Source organism: Perca fluviatilis, chromosome 9 (genome assembly GCF_010015445.1).
Source record: "Perca fluviatilis chromosome 9, GENO_Pfluv_1.0, whole genome shotgun sequence".
NCBI lineage: Eukaryota > Metazoa > Chordata > Actinopteri > Perciformes > Percidae > Perca > Perca fluviatilis.
The window spans coordinates 11,651,298-11,667,216 of NC_053120.1; the positions used below are offsets into that span (position 1 = coordinate 11,651,298).

At 38.9% G+C, this 15,919-nt stretch overlaps 1 protein-coding gene across 1 annotated transcript; it reads right to left on the minus strand.

Moving 5' to 3' along the window:
• Positions 1-224: 224 nt before the first annotated feature.
• c9h1orf52 (chromosome 9 C1orf52 homolog) lies at positions 225-7,793 on the minus strand. The gene is made up of 3 exons (XM_039812193.1): positions 7,348-7,793; positions 3,945-4,155; positions 225-1,738 (listed from the first exon to the last, which is right to left on the minus strand). The coding sequence occupies exons 1-3, from the start codon at positions 7,642-7,644 to the stop codon at positions 1,584-1,586; spliced, it is 663 nt and encodes a 220-aa protein (XP_039668127.1). The 5' UTR covers positions 7,645-7,793; the 3' UTR covers positions 225-1,583.
• Positions 7,794-15,919: the final 8,126 nt, after the last annotated feature.

Consider the following 15,919-nt stretch of genomic DNA (forward strand, 5'->3'; position numbering starts at 1 on the left):
CAAAATGGAAAACCTTTCTTTTTTCTCAACGCTTGGAAACCCATTATATTTGCTCCAATGGTCACAGAAATTTAAGGAATCTATTACCTGGATTCTATCAATGATGATTTAGGAAATTTTTCAGCTTTGCTTCCCAGAGAATGTGACCCATGTTGAATTTCCAGTAGCACTTTCTGAACTTGTTTCTTGATAAACTCCATTCAAAAATCACTTACAGAACAGCATTCTCCAGTAAAATACATTTTATTGCCTACGGTTAAGTGGTTTATGATGAACATTGAAAACAAACTTTGAAAATTATCCATGTACAACAGTTTACACCAAATGAGCAGATTTGCTGGCAGTAACAAAATGTACATAAAACAGTACAATGTTCCAAACATCTTCCGATACTAAACATGCAAGAAGCTTAATTTCACACCGATGTAAAGTGTTGTTTCATGCAAGGTACATGAGACTGAATGAGCAGACTGTATGCATCAAGTATCTTAAGAGAACTGAGATGAGACAGACTTCCAAAATGAAGATCTGAACTCCCCTCCTGACAAACAGTATATACACGGACCATGGTTGTAATTTGGGTGCCCAATGTCCACAGTGTCAAAGTGCAGCAGATGTCACTACAAACATGGAGGGAGTGTTTTCTAGTGTGGCTTAAGGGTGACACCTAGTGCCCATAGGCAGTAAGAACAACTTTTTTTTATATGTCATTTTAACAGATTTACAGCCATCTTAAATCACATTTTTAAAAGGAAAGTCACTGTATTCACACAACACATATTCCATATGTCAGCGGTGATTAGACTTTGTATAATACAAGACAAATACAGACCAAGTAAACCACCACAGCAGACGTCACTGTCAGTTTAGCTTTTTAAATTAAAGCAAATAGGAGGCAAAGCCAACTAACCACATTAATATTCGTGTATATTCAAAATGTCACAGCCAGCCAAATAATTTGGCCTTTATCCTGATTGGTTATGATAACATTGTAATCACCAACTCCTTTGCAAAGGTCCAGGGACACAGGAACTCAAACAAGAGCAATCAGGCAAGTTTAGACAAGTCTCATTTCACCTTGTTGTCTAGACTACATATTCGGAAGTAAAGTGAAGTTGATGCCAAACTAGGACCAAACCTGTCTAATCACTAGTTTGGTAATGCCCAGTACACGTTGTAAAGCTGTGATATCCCTCATCCCTGTGTACTTTGAAAAGAGTTGGTGGGTAAAAACGATAAGGGATGATGAACAAAACTATGAAAACACGATCCAGACTGTAAAACACCTGAATTTTCCTTTTGGGAAAATAGTCTGCAGAGATTTACCAGAATCTAAGTTCTTAAATGGAACATTTTTTACAGTGGGACTGTCATATACTATACTTCTTTTTAAAGTGTGCTGATAGTCCTTTGGAAACAAAACAAATGCTATAATATTGCAAATGACGTCAACATATAGGTCAAATGAGGTTTGCACTATACCACCTACTTGACCGTTGTGCTAAAGTCTGTGAGCGGTCTCAGCTGAGATAAAAAAATATTTAAATTAGAAACAGATTCATTGTTGCAGGAGAGTTTAGGCCTCAATCAACATTTTGCCTGAGGATCCTTTTCTCCTCCTCTACGAAATTCTTGTCAGAGGTCGCTTGTCCCATGTCCCTCTTCCTCTTCTCCTTCTGCTGGAAGGTCTCCACTCGACGTTTCTTGGCAGACAGGTCTAGCTTATCAGATTCCTCATCTGTTCACAGAGTGGTGGTGAATGGTTTGGGGGTTTGGGGATTTTGGGGGATGGATGGAGAGTGGAAAATAATGATTTTAAATAACTCAACAGCGAGCTATACAAACATATCTATAGGCTTGATTTTCTTGTAGCTGCAAAGTGGAGCGAGTCTTGTTTTGTATTTTAGCTTGCGCTTGTTTGAACATTTTGTGGCTCCTATCATCCATTTTCCACCAAAGTAGGTGGAGTGATGCAGTTGAGGCTGTGTTGTGCATCTCTGGGTACCAATGACACTGCACTGGGTTTATGTCCACTCAGTTTACTCGCTTATCGTAAATACAAGTGCACAGATTTTCTTGAGGCTTTAGTTGACAACGGGCACGTACAGAGACCTCTCAAAAAACCTTGTTCACGCAGTATGGTGGGTTTTGCTTGATACACATCTTTCATGTAGTATATGTTTAAATGCACAACAAAGACTTCCTGAGATCATGTCACGCTTTAACCATGTCCGAGACAATAAGCCTGTTAAATTAGTACACTATTCGGCACAGTTAAGTCTGATTTATGGTTCTGTGGAGGCTCCACGCAGAGCTTTCGCCGTAGCCTACGTAAGTGGCCTGAAGTTTATACTGTTGCGTTGGTGTGTGCATCCATCTCTTTAAGAGAATAGCAGGGCCGGCATGTGTGCGTGGGGAGTGTGTGGTAGAGCGAGTGAGAGAGTGACGGCGATTCGCTTCGGAGCGAGTGCCGACTCTAGAGGCGTAGTGAGAGAAACAAAAGTGTCTCCGCTGTGCTTTCTGACCATGGTGAAAAACTGGAAAAGTTAACGCTCTCCTTGATTTCATGTTGTTCATGGAGAAGGAGAACCCGGAAATGAGTCAGGGGAAATGCAACGCTACCAAGCCACGGCAGAGTGACGTGTAGTTAAATTTTTTGAGAGGTGCACGTCAGGCAACGGCGCAGGGTCGTTATCTCCACATACCTACGTACGTACCGCAGAAGCATAAATTCTACAACTAAGGGAAGCACTCTAAACATGCTCAACTACACCACAGATGAAGTCAGTTGAGTGTAATACTGTCATAGAAATGGTGTGATAATAGTGGGGACTGGGGAGCATAAAGCCTATAGCAGTGATCGTTTAATAAAAAAATGTCATACTCACAAGTAGGGCTGCGCAATTAATCGAATTTTAATCACGATCACGATTTTGGCTTCCCACGATCAAATTTGCGTGATCGAGCGATATTTAAAATGCGTCATTCCCTTCATAGAACAGTTTTTGCAAAGCCAATCTAGCGCTCCATAAACCACTGTCTGATCACATGTCTCCATGAGCCAATCAGAGCTGTTCCCTGCCTGCACCGTGCAGCTTAGTTTCTATATGTAGACAGTCACAGAGGACAGAGAAACGTGAGGAAAATTCCACAACAGGTAGCAGTCGGTCATCATAAGCCGGTCACAATGTTTACCAGTTTACCAGTAAACGCAACATTCTGTCCCGGCCGTGTTGTTTTTCAGACAACAGCAGTGACCAGTGCTAGTTTGTGTCTTTTAGCTCATAGCTTTAGCAGCAGACTGTTGGACGTCCCGCTGTTGGAATCCTACAGTGAAATACAGACACGCTACACTGTTTAGCAGTCAGCATTTTAGCCGTGTTTAATCCAGTTACTACTGTGGCTAACGGTAGGCTAACGTTACCTGCTGTGTAACGTGTTATTAGTGTTTACTAGCGTGACATTCAGCGATGTTTATGTTGCCTCTAACGTGGGTTTCGGAGCATCAGAGCGCAACGCAGACATGTAAGTGGCAGTGAAATGAGCCATAGAAATCCGCGTAGCTATTTCGTCCGGTAGATCCCGGGCACCATATGCGCCGTAAACGTGAACAGAAAATTGTGTTGCCTGTATCTTTCAAGGCAAACATGCATGTGTGGAAAGCGGTCGCACAACAGCTGAAGTGGCATACTCCTTCACAGTATCCTTCAATAAAGGAGGAATGTAGCACAATATGGATGTATTAGTAGGAATGTAGCACAATATGGATGTAAAAGCAGTTATAATTATATAATTATGTGACAATAAAATTTGTTTTGGCTAAAATCAACAAATAATCGTGATAATTAATCGTGATCTCAATATTGATCAAAATAATCGTGATTATCATTTTGGCCATAATCGTGCAGCCCTACTCACAAGAGAGTATGCCCCACTGGACTAACCTGATTCAGAGAGTTCCTCCTCTGCGGGTAAGAACCGGGCATTGCCAGAGAAAGGCTGTGGTGCATCTTCCCCATTGTCCTCATACACATTGGACCACTTTATTGCCATGTCCATGCCTGGGGGAGCCCCCTTCTTCTTCTCTGGCTCCGTGGTGTAGCTCTCAGGAGGGGGTACAGCATTTGTCTTCCATGGCTTAAACTCTCTGGCAGGCTTCAAGTAACAGAGAAAAGCAGGATGTGGAAAACTGGCTCAGAGAAAGTAACAAAGGAAAAGTTCAGAAAACACCTAAAGCCTCCCACAAATGAGCTGTAACCTCTGTAGTCTTAGGAAAAATTGCAGAGTTTACATAAATGCTTCAACTCCTTCCCCTACATAAGGAGTATAAAAGTAGCCTATTAAAGTGATGGTTCGGAGTAATTCACCCTAGGGTCCTTTGCACCATGACCTCGAGCCAAACACGCACCCAGAAGCTTTTTTCACCTGGGTCGAACATTGGGAGAGTTAGCTAGAGTAGCGTTATCAGCTGAATAGCTTAGCGCAGGGGCTAATGGACCCACGTTTGTATCTTGTAAGTTACCCCACTAATAATGCCCGAAATGATACCAAACGTCTACAAGTAGTACAAATAGGTTATGCTCTCATAAACGATGGATTGGAAAGTTTGTAAGTACACCAGAAGTTTATGAACACTTGCCTGCTCTCTTCAGCTCTCTGTTGCTGCTGCTGCTGCTACCTGCAGTTAGACGAGTGCTTAGGGCCGGCCGTCGCCAAATTACTAACCGAAAAGAGATACAACAAAAATATTTATTAATTTAATGATTAAATAAGGTAATGTCTCCAAACCTACCTCAATTATTACTTGTCTCCTGCTAGTTATACTACAGCACTTACTTTAAAAAAAAGTTAAATTAAAAAATATTTTTGTTGCATCTCTCTCTTTCGGTTGTTGTAATTTGTAGACGGCCTCAAGCACTCGTCTTACAGCAGCAACAACAACAACAGCAGAGAGCAGCCAGCAGGCAAGTGTTATTTACATAAACTTCTGGTGTACTTACAAACTTTCCAATCCATCGCTTTATGAGAGCATAACCTATTTGTACTACTTGTAGACGTTTGGTATCATTTCGGGCATTATTAGTGGGGTAACTCTACAAACGTGGGTCCATTAGCCCCTGCGCTAAGCTATTCAGCTGATAACGCTACTCTAGCTAACTCTCCCAATGTTCGACCCAGGTGAAAAAAGCTTCTGGGGGGGTGTTTGGCTCGAGGTCATGGTGCAAAGGACCCTAGGGTGAATTACTCCGAACCATCACTTTAATAACAAAGAGCATGGATGGAAACAATGTGCTGACTGTGCTAGTCTGTCAAACACTGCTGAAACAATTAGTTGATAAATCAGTTAGTTATAGAGCTGGGCAATATATCAATATTATATCGATATCGTGATATGAGGCTAGGGCTGTAGTGATACACTAATCTCATGATACGACATTCAGCTCACGATACGATATATATCACGATATTCAGCCAACGATACAATTTGATACGATTCGATATAATTCGATACACTTACATCATTTTCTGAAAGATTTAAAGGGGACAGAGTGATTTTGGTGACATCTTATGAGTGTTCCATTTACTTGGATTTAATTAATTGAACTGAAAACATCAATTACACAATATATGTGTAATTGAAACTGGACAGAGAGTCTACAGCAGGGATCATCAACTACATTTTTTTCAGAATTTTTCTAAGCACTCTGGCGGCCGGACTTTCAAATAAAGAAAATAAAATTAATTTATAGCTAATATGCCTATTCTTGTTCGAAATTTTCACGTTCTTACTGAATTAATGCTTCATTTTTATTTTTTTTTACATGTATTAGTGTGAGCAAACTCCTAAAAAACATGGAAACTCCATAATGATAAACGGCTCTTTAACTAGAAAAAGATCTCAGATTAGGAGGCAGTTCACGGAGGAGTGATGGTTAAAGTCTGTGATTATGGAAACATTATTGTAGTATGCAGCATCCTGATTGGTGGAAAATGCTTGCAGAAAGAAAGGCTGTTGTCAGGTAAACGTGTCACTGTCAAAGAGGCTGAAGCAAAAAGTTGAGGTGGAAAAGCCAAAAGCCCAGCTTTAATGATGAATGGACTGATAAGCAGGCTATGCACTCGTCATGTATGCGTCATTTGCAATGAAACGATGTTGTTGCAAAATAATACAACCAGCATCATCATCATCATCATCATCACTCGAACATAACGATCGCGTCATTCACTTTCTACTCACGAAGGTTTAATTTTAGCCTATTTATAGAAAAGAGACTAGCGTGAGTTCATCTGCCCCAGCGGCCGTTGGTAACTCTGTATCGTTCCCAGTCAGGTGCTGCGTGTTTTAACGCACACACATCTCGGCTCAGCTGTATGTGTGGAGCTCGGGCATCGCTGTACAGAATCCCGGCATGTGAATAGAGATGTAAATACAGGGGGCTGGGTTTTTGCTCTAAATGCTTGAAATGATAAATAACAGAACGCATTTTTTCCTCTTTACATTTTGTGAATTCATGATTATTCTGCGGGCCATACTAAAAGCTTTGGCGGCGGGCCGCCAGTTGACGTTGGCTGCTCTACAACGACACTAGCGGCTGGCTGACCAAATCGCTCTTCCTGCAACGTGAACGGGGGTAAACACGGGGGATTTGAATGGGACTTATGTATCGATACTCGCGGCTTAAAATCGATACTTTCTTGGGGGAGAAAATATCGATTTATATCGCAGAATCGATAAAATTGCTCAGCCTTATATGAGACTAGATGTTGTCTTAGATTTGGGATATCGTCATATCGTAATATGGCTTAAGTGTTGTCTTTTACTGGTTTTAAAGGCTGCATTACAGTAGCCTAAATCTACTTTTCTGAACTTACCAGACTGTAATTATTTGCCTTTACCTATCTCATTGTGTATATATTTTGTGAAAGCACCAATAGTCAACACTACAATATCGTTGCGGTATCGATATCGAGGGATTTGGTCAAAAATATCGTGATATTTGATTTTGTCCATATCGCTCAGCCCTGGTCAGTTATGATAATCGATTCACAGTTTGTGAATACGGACTGTGAGCATTTCTTTTTGGATTGAGCGTTGTTGATACTTTCAAGGTATTTATAGCACCTCAACCTGCTTTAAAATAATAATAAACAAAGACATGATGTAAATCTCAATATGGGACCTTTACGTTTTACGTGTACAAGCGTGAATATCCTTAAAATATAATCAGCTCTGCCTGAAATTAGGTAGCTATTACATAATCAACTAAGGTGTAATGTTAACATAGAAACACAGGTTAACGTTAACTATCTAACGTATAGCTATCTCTATCCAAGTTGTATTTGTACCTCTTCCGGAGCTTTGACCGTGAGACTCTCCCAGTCTATCTGCTTATTCAGCGGGTTGTAGAGAAAAGCGGGCTTGGACACGGAGCCGAAGAGCTCGTGAGGTTTGGGTAACGGTGCTCCACCGGCGGCTCGTTTGGTCCCTTGTTGGGAGGACTGAGCCCCGTTTCCCGGACCGTCTGTCCCCTGTTTCTTCTTTCGACTATCTTCGTCCTGGTCGGAGTCGCTACCATCGCTGCTGTCGCTCAAATCGTCGTAGCTCGAAAAGAAGCCCAGGCCCGACTTCTTTTCTTCTGTCATTTTGCAGGAGTTACTGACTTTCTATTAAATAACAACCTGTTAATGTAAAAACAATGTAAAAAGACGAGGATAAAGCTATAGTGTTTGATTTGTACCTGTAAGCTCTACTCCATTTTGAATCAACCTCCAAAATAGTCGTAAAGCTTTTAGACAGTGTCGTGACGACTGTCGCAACGTTTTTATTAAAGGAGCAGACAAAAACAAAACAACACTGTAGGCTACTGCGGGCATTGGACTTCATGTAATTTTGACAACATGTAACCGGCAACGGTTAGAATAAACACATGTCATTGTCATGTAATTTGCATTGTAAAAATTTTTTTTGCAAACAGCCACTTGGTCTGTTTGTTATATTTTTTTTTCACATTTTCTTAACTTAAAAAAAATATTTTATAGGCTATCTCTTGACTTTTTCACTGTGTTTATTATATGCACCAAATTACCAAGACAAATTCCTTGTATTTGCAAACTTACTTAGTAATAAAACGGATTCTGGTCAGTGTCAATTATATTAAAATTGCAAATTTATATCACAATTCATTGAAATCGTTAATTATACTTCAAAAAAGAGCAATAAGAATAATTCATAACACTGGATATTTGGAACACACCAATTCACTATTTTCACAGTCTAAAGTATTAAAATTACTTGACCTAGTTGAATTTCAAAAAGCTGTAATTATGTTCAAGGCGAGAAACAATTTATTGCCTGGCAACATACAGAAAAGATTTTCTGAAAGAGAGGGGGGCTACGACTTAAGGGGAAAGTCAAATTTTACGACTCCCAGTTTTTGCACTACAAGGAAAAGTTTCTGTTTATCTGTCAGTGGCACGAAATTGTGGAATAAGTAATGAATTAAAGCAATGTCCAAACATATTCCAATTCAAAAAGATGTTGAAAGAAATTATATTCCAGAGGTACAGATAAACACAGTGCAATTAATTAATAACCTGGGCTTAGATTGAACAATTTGTAGTATGTGTATAATTATTGTGGTGTATGGGTAAATATATGAATGTGAATATAATTTCTGAATATATATTTTCATTGCTACAGATTTATTATATCTGTTGACTTAGTGTTTTGTAGCTAATTCATTTAATAGGAAAGAAAGGGTATAAAGGGGTAGGACTACATAAGTTTTACTTCTTCCTACTTCTTTTTGAATGTGTAAATAGAGGTCTTTAAGTACTGAAAATTATGGAGTTTTATTTTTTAACAGTTTTTTTATATTACTATTTTTTTCGGATGTTTTATTTTATTTACATGTTTAAAATAAAAGATATAAATAAATAAATAAATGATCAGGCTATATAGAGATATTACAAAAAAACTTGGTAATGAGACTTGGCCTGCAGCCATGCTTCAGTTGTAGCCCAAAATAGCCTCCAGATTTCATTGTTAAACGTTTGCATTTATTTTAAGTTTGAACTGATGTTAAAAAGAAATGAAATTACACTTTCATGGCCTTGATCGTTGCATAACCCAGTAATCGTTTTGGGAGAGATTGGGGTTACACATTCTGATATTATAGACTGGAATCTCTGTCTGACTCATTAACTGTTGGACAGAATTTTATAGAGGCCCCACAAATGCACCTTGATTAATTACTTGATTAAGTAATTCTCTCCAGATGTTTATCTCTGGTTATGGACGATGTAATCATTCTTATAGAAACATTTGACTATAGGCTATTGTTACTTCTGATCTTCACTGTGAGCATGTGATACATGGTCAGATTAATAAGCAGTTAAACACACACTCAATATCAAAGATAAAGATATCCAGACATTTAAAGCTGTAATGCGTTGATATCTTAAATGAAAAAGCTTAAATTTGTTATTTTTCCTTTTAGGTTGCAGCAAAATCCAGATAATGACACTAATTGTGGTTATACACACATGTTTTTAATATTATTGTTGCGAAGCAAACTCCCACACGCTGTCTAACTTGCAAAAAGCATATAAGGTTTAATAGTAGGCAACTTTTTGGTACTAGACCATCTTCAGGCAAATGGTGTTACATCCTGAGAAGCCATCTTTTGTAGGAGGTGATTGTTTTTTGTGCACCAATCAACAACTTCCACATGAAATCAGAGAAGTACATAACAGTCAATCACATATCCATTACTATAGATAGAGCTTAAACTTCAATACAACCCATCTATAGTAACCATGATAATACATAGTATGTCATACCAGAGCAATCTTTAGCATATGGATGTTGATTTCTATATAAAGGAATCCACAAAACAAATTATGTAGAGCATTGATATTCAGGCATATTTCCAAAACCTGCAGGTACCTGCACGAAAAATATCAAAATAAACACAACAAGAGTCCTCACAAAAAATCATCAAAGGGCAATAACGTCATTCTTTACATTACTTTTTGTGTTAAATCACATAAAATGTATTGTGAAATAGAAAAAGAGAAAAAGTCAACATAATAAACATTGTTTACAAGAGTCCACACCATCATGCAAGTAAAAATCGAATTTAATCTTGTTGAAAGTTTCATATTCTGATGAATATAAACATTTTCAAATACTTTACATATCCTACACTTTGTAGCTACCACGTGAGACTATGTAAGAAACAGAGGATATAAGCTGTCTTGCCTATCAGGCGATCACAAGATGAACGACCAGGAAGGAGGATCATTAGGGAAATCCTTCAACAGTCACCGTAAACAGCTGCAGGGCTTTAAAGTACAATTAAGTGATCAAAATCTGGCAACAAAAAATTACCTTACTGATCGTATTCCTCTTCCTCCTGAGTGTGTTTTGAAGTTACAACACTACAACAAAACAATCAACAATCAGTTATATCAACTGATTAATACAGACATCTTTTATAATGTTATCAGAGCTAAGTGTGCTTCTAGAATCAGTTCAAATGGGCATAGGCCTACATAAATGGTTATTTAATTAAATAATTAATTAATTAATTAATTAATTAATTATTACTGCCAGAAAATAGTGGGCTTAGCAAACCAGTATTTTTTCATTTTGGCACCATAATCAGGTAGTGTGTCGGCACTACACCATAAAAGAAGAGCAGGATGTTTGAAGTTTTTGAAGGAAACTGAAGTGAGCAAAGTCATTAACATGTATTGACCACTAGAGTGCAGTACAGTCACACCAATGAGACAATGACACACCCCCCCCCCCCAAAAAAAAAAAAAAAGTAGTGAGGAACTGAGCGCGACTGACAACTCTGCAATGGCCTGGATCACTGTCCACTCTGGTTTGCAACTCAATAAAACTGTAGGAGCATGAGCTTTCATAACAAATACATAATCACATATTCACTTGAAGGTGTTCATCAAGTGAAGATTCTCTGTTTGTTCCAATTACTTCAAAACACTAAGGAGGGTCCATCACCTCTTCTCGGTCACATCACTTCTTCTGATGATTTAGAGCGGTTTTCTTGGGTTTTCTAAAGTCTGCTAGACTTAGAGGTGCCAGTCTTTGCCATATTTGCATATGTTGCATATAAAAGGCGCAGTTTAGACAAGTAAACATAAATCTACAATATACTGCTCACCATAGTTCTCTCCATTCCACCTTTCTCTTCATCTACCTCCTCTCCATGCTCAATAATAACAATATATATGCTTAACATTAGATGTTTTGCAGTTTTAGGTGAGCTGGAGGTCAGATCTGCACAGAGATTTGCTGAAGGTGCAGTCCGAATAGATCCTGAAAGTAAAAATGTCACATGTTCGTCGTTGTGATTGATTCTTTTACATTTTCTTTTTTGGCTTTATCTTAAGACCATTGTGCTGTCTTCCTTAGTAAATGTAGTAGCAGGAGCACCAGCAGTGGCAGTGTTATAGTAGTACTGCCATTAGCACTATCAGGGGGATTAGTATGATTTGATATATTTCATGTGATTACAACTTCTATTTATTCCCAGTGGAGTTTTTAAACTGATCATATGTTTATTGGCAACTAATGAAACTGTGTCAAGTTGAGTTCTCTGAGCAAGCCAAAGCCTGGCAGGTGATAAACACAAATATTCTTTTGACAGAAAATAATCCACTGAAATAAGGGGTTACAGTTTTAGGCTTTAAGGAAGAGAAAGAATGTTGAACCTGTTAAATTTGCACAGCAAAGTTACATTTTATTAATTTATTTTACAATTTTAAGGAATGGTAAGAGGTTATTTCCTTGTTTTCAGTGTTTTTTCCTCTTACGAGTCCCATATCCTGGGACACCCTGAGACTCCATTTCCCCCCATATCAGCTGACGATTTTCTGATGAACGAATGTTGTTTTTCTAATCATATTCTTGGCTTCCGGCTGTCTCAGGGATGCAATACTTTGAGAAACAAAGACGATGCATCCTGCAGGACGGATACTGTCCTATAGCTGGTATAATTGGCTCTTTCTTTGGCTTACTTTTTTCTCTCCAATCTCCACAGAGCCTGACCATGATGTGAGAAATTCCCCATGGAGGTGAAAAGCCACACCTCTCCATGTCTCTGTTTAATCTAACCGTTCATAATATCTTGAATGTCTTAATAATTTCCACTGACTTAGCTCACGTGAGGACACATCTGTGAAATCAGTGGGTGGTTTACTCAGTATTAGCAAATAGTGGGCAGATGTTTTCTCTCTCTCTCTCTCTCTCTCTCTCTCTCTCTCTCTCTCTCTCTCTCTCTTTTTTAACTGTTCTACAATTAAGAGAGAAAGAGATTTATGTTAATTTAGGGACTTTTTCCTCAAATTAATCCGAAATTAGCTGGCCAAAGTCATTAGAAAATATCTCCTCATAGGTTTTATGTCTTCACCTGCGTGTGCTCTCCTAGGAAGGCACATCGGGTGAAGCTGAGCATTTTGAAACTTGATTGTTAAAATCCTGTTTACATTTCAGATAATTAACCCACAGTCCATCTTGAAGTTGCCAGCAACACCTGGAGAATGAAAAAAGGGGTTTGCTGATGTGCTCGTAAAACCCAGATGAAAGTTTTAACTCTTTTTTTCACCAACAGATAACAATGTATGCCGGACATCTTTCTGATATTATGTTGCAGCCCCCTTTGGCACAGTCCAGCTGTTTTCTCCAAGGTCTAATCTTGTCTACTTCTTTTTATCTGCAAATCATTGTTTGTGATTGGTTATATACTTGGTAACGGATATTGAGAAGTAATTCCCTTTAATAATTTTAGTCTTAATCACTGCTTTTCACTTTAATTTGCTCATATTAATGTAAACTAGAAGAGATGCAACAGTCAAAGTACTTGCAACCTATGGCTGATGCCACTGAGGTGACCTTTGACCTCAAGCTCTGTTGATGTAGTGGAACGACACAGGAGGTAGTGACCTTAAAAAGGTTCAGAAGAGCACAGACAGGCTGATGTCAAGATCATTGCCTATATTTAGTGAACATGGACATGGTATGTCTTTATATTTGGGGGGTTGTTTTTGTTTTTTTGAGAAGTCTGGCCCAACCAGCATTTCTATAAATGCTATTATAATCCACTACACTGAAGTCTGTAACACCCTAGAGCTGCTTACTCACTAAAAAGTGGAGAACTATACTTTAAGCTGAATGCTTGTTTGAACTATAAAAATACATTGTAACAACCCTTGACTTCCTCCCTTTATTTCTAAGTAACTAGGCCTTTTTACATGAAGAATATTTATTTTATCTATGTATATATTTTTTCTATGTAAATCAGGCCCCTCTCCTGATTGTCTAGTCTGCTTAAATAAAACAAACATATACATTTCAATAACATTTCATTTTGTATTTATTTAACCAGGATATCCTTTAACATACATAATGTATACTTAACTACACACCGTTTACATTCACATGTACCCTTACTAGACAGGACCTATAAGAAAGAGAGTAGCATTAATAGTTAAAACAGTCGCTTTCTCCATGAAAGAAACAACCAAAGTTGTTTATAGGTGATCATATCAACATCATGTATCTTTTATGTGAAAGCCTAAAAAAAGAACTCCCTAGTCTTTTGTCACTATAACAGCTAGAGTGGATTTGAGTTCTGCCTCTGCCCCTCATGGTCTAACTAGCTGGCATGATGTTCAAATAGGGAATCTGGGTTATCTGTGAATATGGGAGTGAATATTGATTCAGCTTGATGTTGTCCAGCCAGTGTTGAGAATTAAATGCATGTTATAATAAATGTAATAATGGTAACAGTCTTGTGCAATATGCAGCTTTTCTAAACCGTTCTGCTACTGAAAAAAATGAATGTCAGCCACAAATGTCAAAGCAACATCTGTGGAAATCCAATAATCATGCTCACCTTCTCTTCCAGCATTACTCTTTATATATCTATATATATGTCATCACTTCTTTTATCTTTTTTTCCATCTCCATTTCCATTTGAATCCAACAGTGTTGCGATTAACTGGAAATGGCTGAGGTGGAAATAACATGTGGTGTCATGACTGCTCCCAGAGAGACTCAGCGGCAGTCAAGAGGCGGCAATCATGTTAAAACATGCATTTTTGTATTCATACATGGTGCGTGTACACGTATTAGTGAAATGTGCAAATTCACTACCTCACGTTGTCTTATAGATTGTATCCATTGTGTACTTCATCCTCTCTACTTTCTTTGGATTCCTACTTTATTTATCAGGAAAAAGTATGCATCCACTGCCCCTTCATACCACACAGACACATGCACACATAACCTCCACCACTGTGTTTTCTCTGGTCATTTAATTTTAAACCTGAGAGGTGGCATTCTTTAGCTCATTACAACAACTTGAGGCTCTGTTTGCACCGCGGCCTGTCGGGGCTCGTGGCTGGAGGCCGGAATGGGATCCAACTGAGGTGGCACGATGAGAGAAAGTGAGAGAAAAACAAAGAGGGAAGAGATGAGGGGGTCTGGGAGAAGGTGTGGGAGATCTGGGTCAAAAGGACAGTTTGCAGGGCGAGTGGGGTGGGATGTGGTGTGGGCAGGGGTGGGTGTTGGGGGTGATCATCCCCATCACATGTTCCACGGTGTCCTGCAGTGTGGATGGCTGTGGGCTAAGCACACACAGCACACTCAACCCCATGCCCTTCCTGATGCTTTGATTTTCACCGCTCTCGGTCCTCTACAAACCAACACAACATGCCCATACAGACATCACACACACACACACACACACACACACACACACACACACACACACACACACACACACACACACACACACACACACACACACACACACACACACACACACACACACTTTGAGTTCTTGACTGCACTCTGATCAGATCCATTCATACAAAAGCACAAGTTTAAGAGAGATAGTCAGGGAGTTTGTGAGTAGCAGGTCTTCTTTTTCCACTGCTTTACAGTTTATAATGGAACGTCAGAATGATAAATGATTACTGTATGAGGTAACCACATTGTTTTTGATTATGGGTCTTCTTTTTCTCCATGTTCAACTATGTGAAGACACGCAGGGAAAAACAGCCATATTCACTACCTCACTAAACCTCCCGGTCCCAAACACGTAACATTTCAGCAGCTTGTTAACTTTTATAAAATGTCTGTCGATCCTTGCTTTGGCTCTTTTGGAGGCTTTGATGTAATGGTGGTGCCATCCGTTCCAATTTCAAAACATGCAGGGAAAAACAGCCAACCACAACTAAGCCTCCCGGTCCCAAACATGTAACATTTCAGCAGCTTGTTAACTTTTATAAAATGTCTGTCCATCCTTGTTTTGGCTCTTTTGGATGCTTTGATGTAATGGTGGTGCCATCCGTTCCAATTTCAAATCCTTATTTTCAGATGATCTGTCTGCAGCCTGTGGCAATGCATATTACGCTAACATCTTTTGGCTCTTGGCTATCCATTTTCCTTGTAAAGATCTTAATGGTTGACCAATTGTGTGGTCTCAAGTTCTCCTGAAAACATGTAACGTATGTTTAGTTTTCTCTTCCAGATGAATATTTTTCAATGTAAAAGCAGTGTTAAGATGCTTTGTTAAAAGCTACACTTGCTTTTTAACAGGCCCTACTCAAAATCTAACATTTGCTTTAATACTTCATCAAATAGTTGTCAAATCCCTTCTTGTCTATGCTTGACAGACAAGAGAGAGAATTACACAGGACCTGAAGGGGCGCAAAAATAAACAGAGACAGGCAAGAGTGCTTCTATGATCTTGCAGATGAAATTCAAGGCTGTCTGCAAAACAGATTGGTCACTGTGTGAAAAAGACTCCCTGTCTGCATGTTCTGCACATGTCACAGAAGAATGCTTTGAGCCGAGGCCAGCAACATCTACTTTTCGAAAACA

What these genes read in the sequence shown, in the direction of transcription:
- c9h1orf52 (XM_039812193.1), bottom strand. Translation starts at nt 7,644, where the DNA reads ATGACAGAAGAAAAGAAGTCGGGCCTGGGCTTCTTTTCGAGCTACGAC. An exon ending in CGGTCAAAGCTCCGGAAGAG is followed by an intron (nt 4,156 to 7,347) that starts GTACAAATACAA and finishes TGTTACTTGAAG; the next exon opens with CCTGCCAGAGAGTTTAAGCC. An exon ending in GGAGGAACTCTCTGAATCAG is followed by an intron (nt 1,739 to 3,944) that starts GTTAGTCCAGTG and finishes CTCTGTGAACAG; the next exon opens with ATGAGGAATCTGATAAGCTA.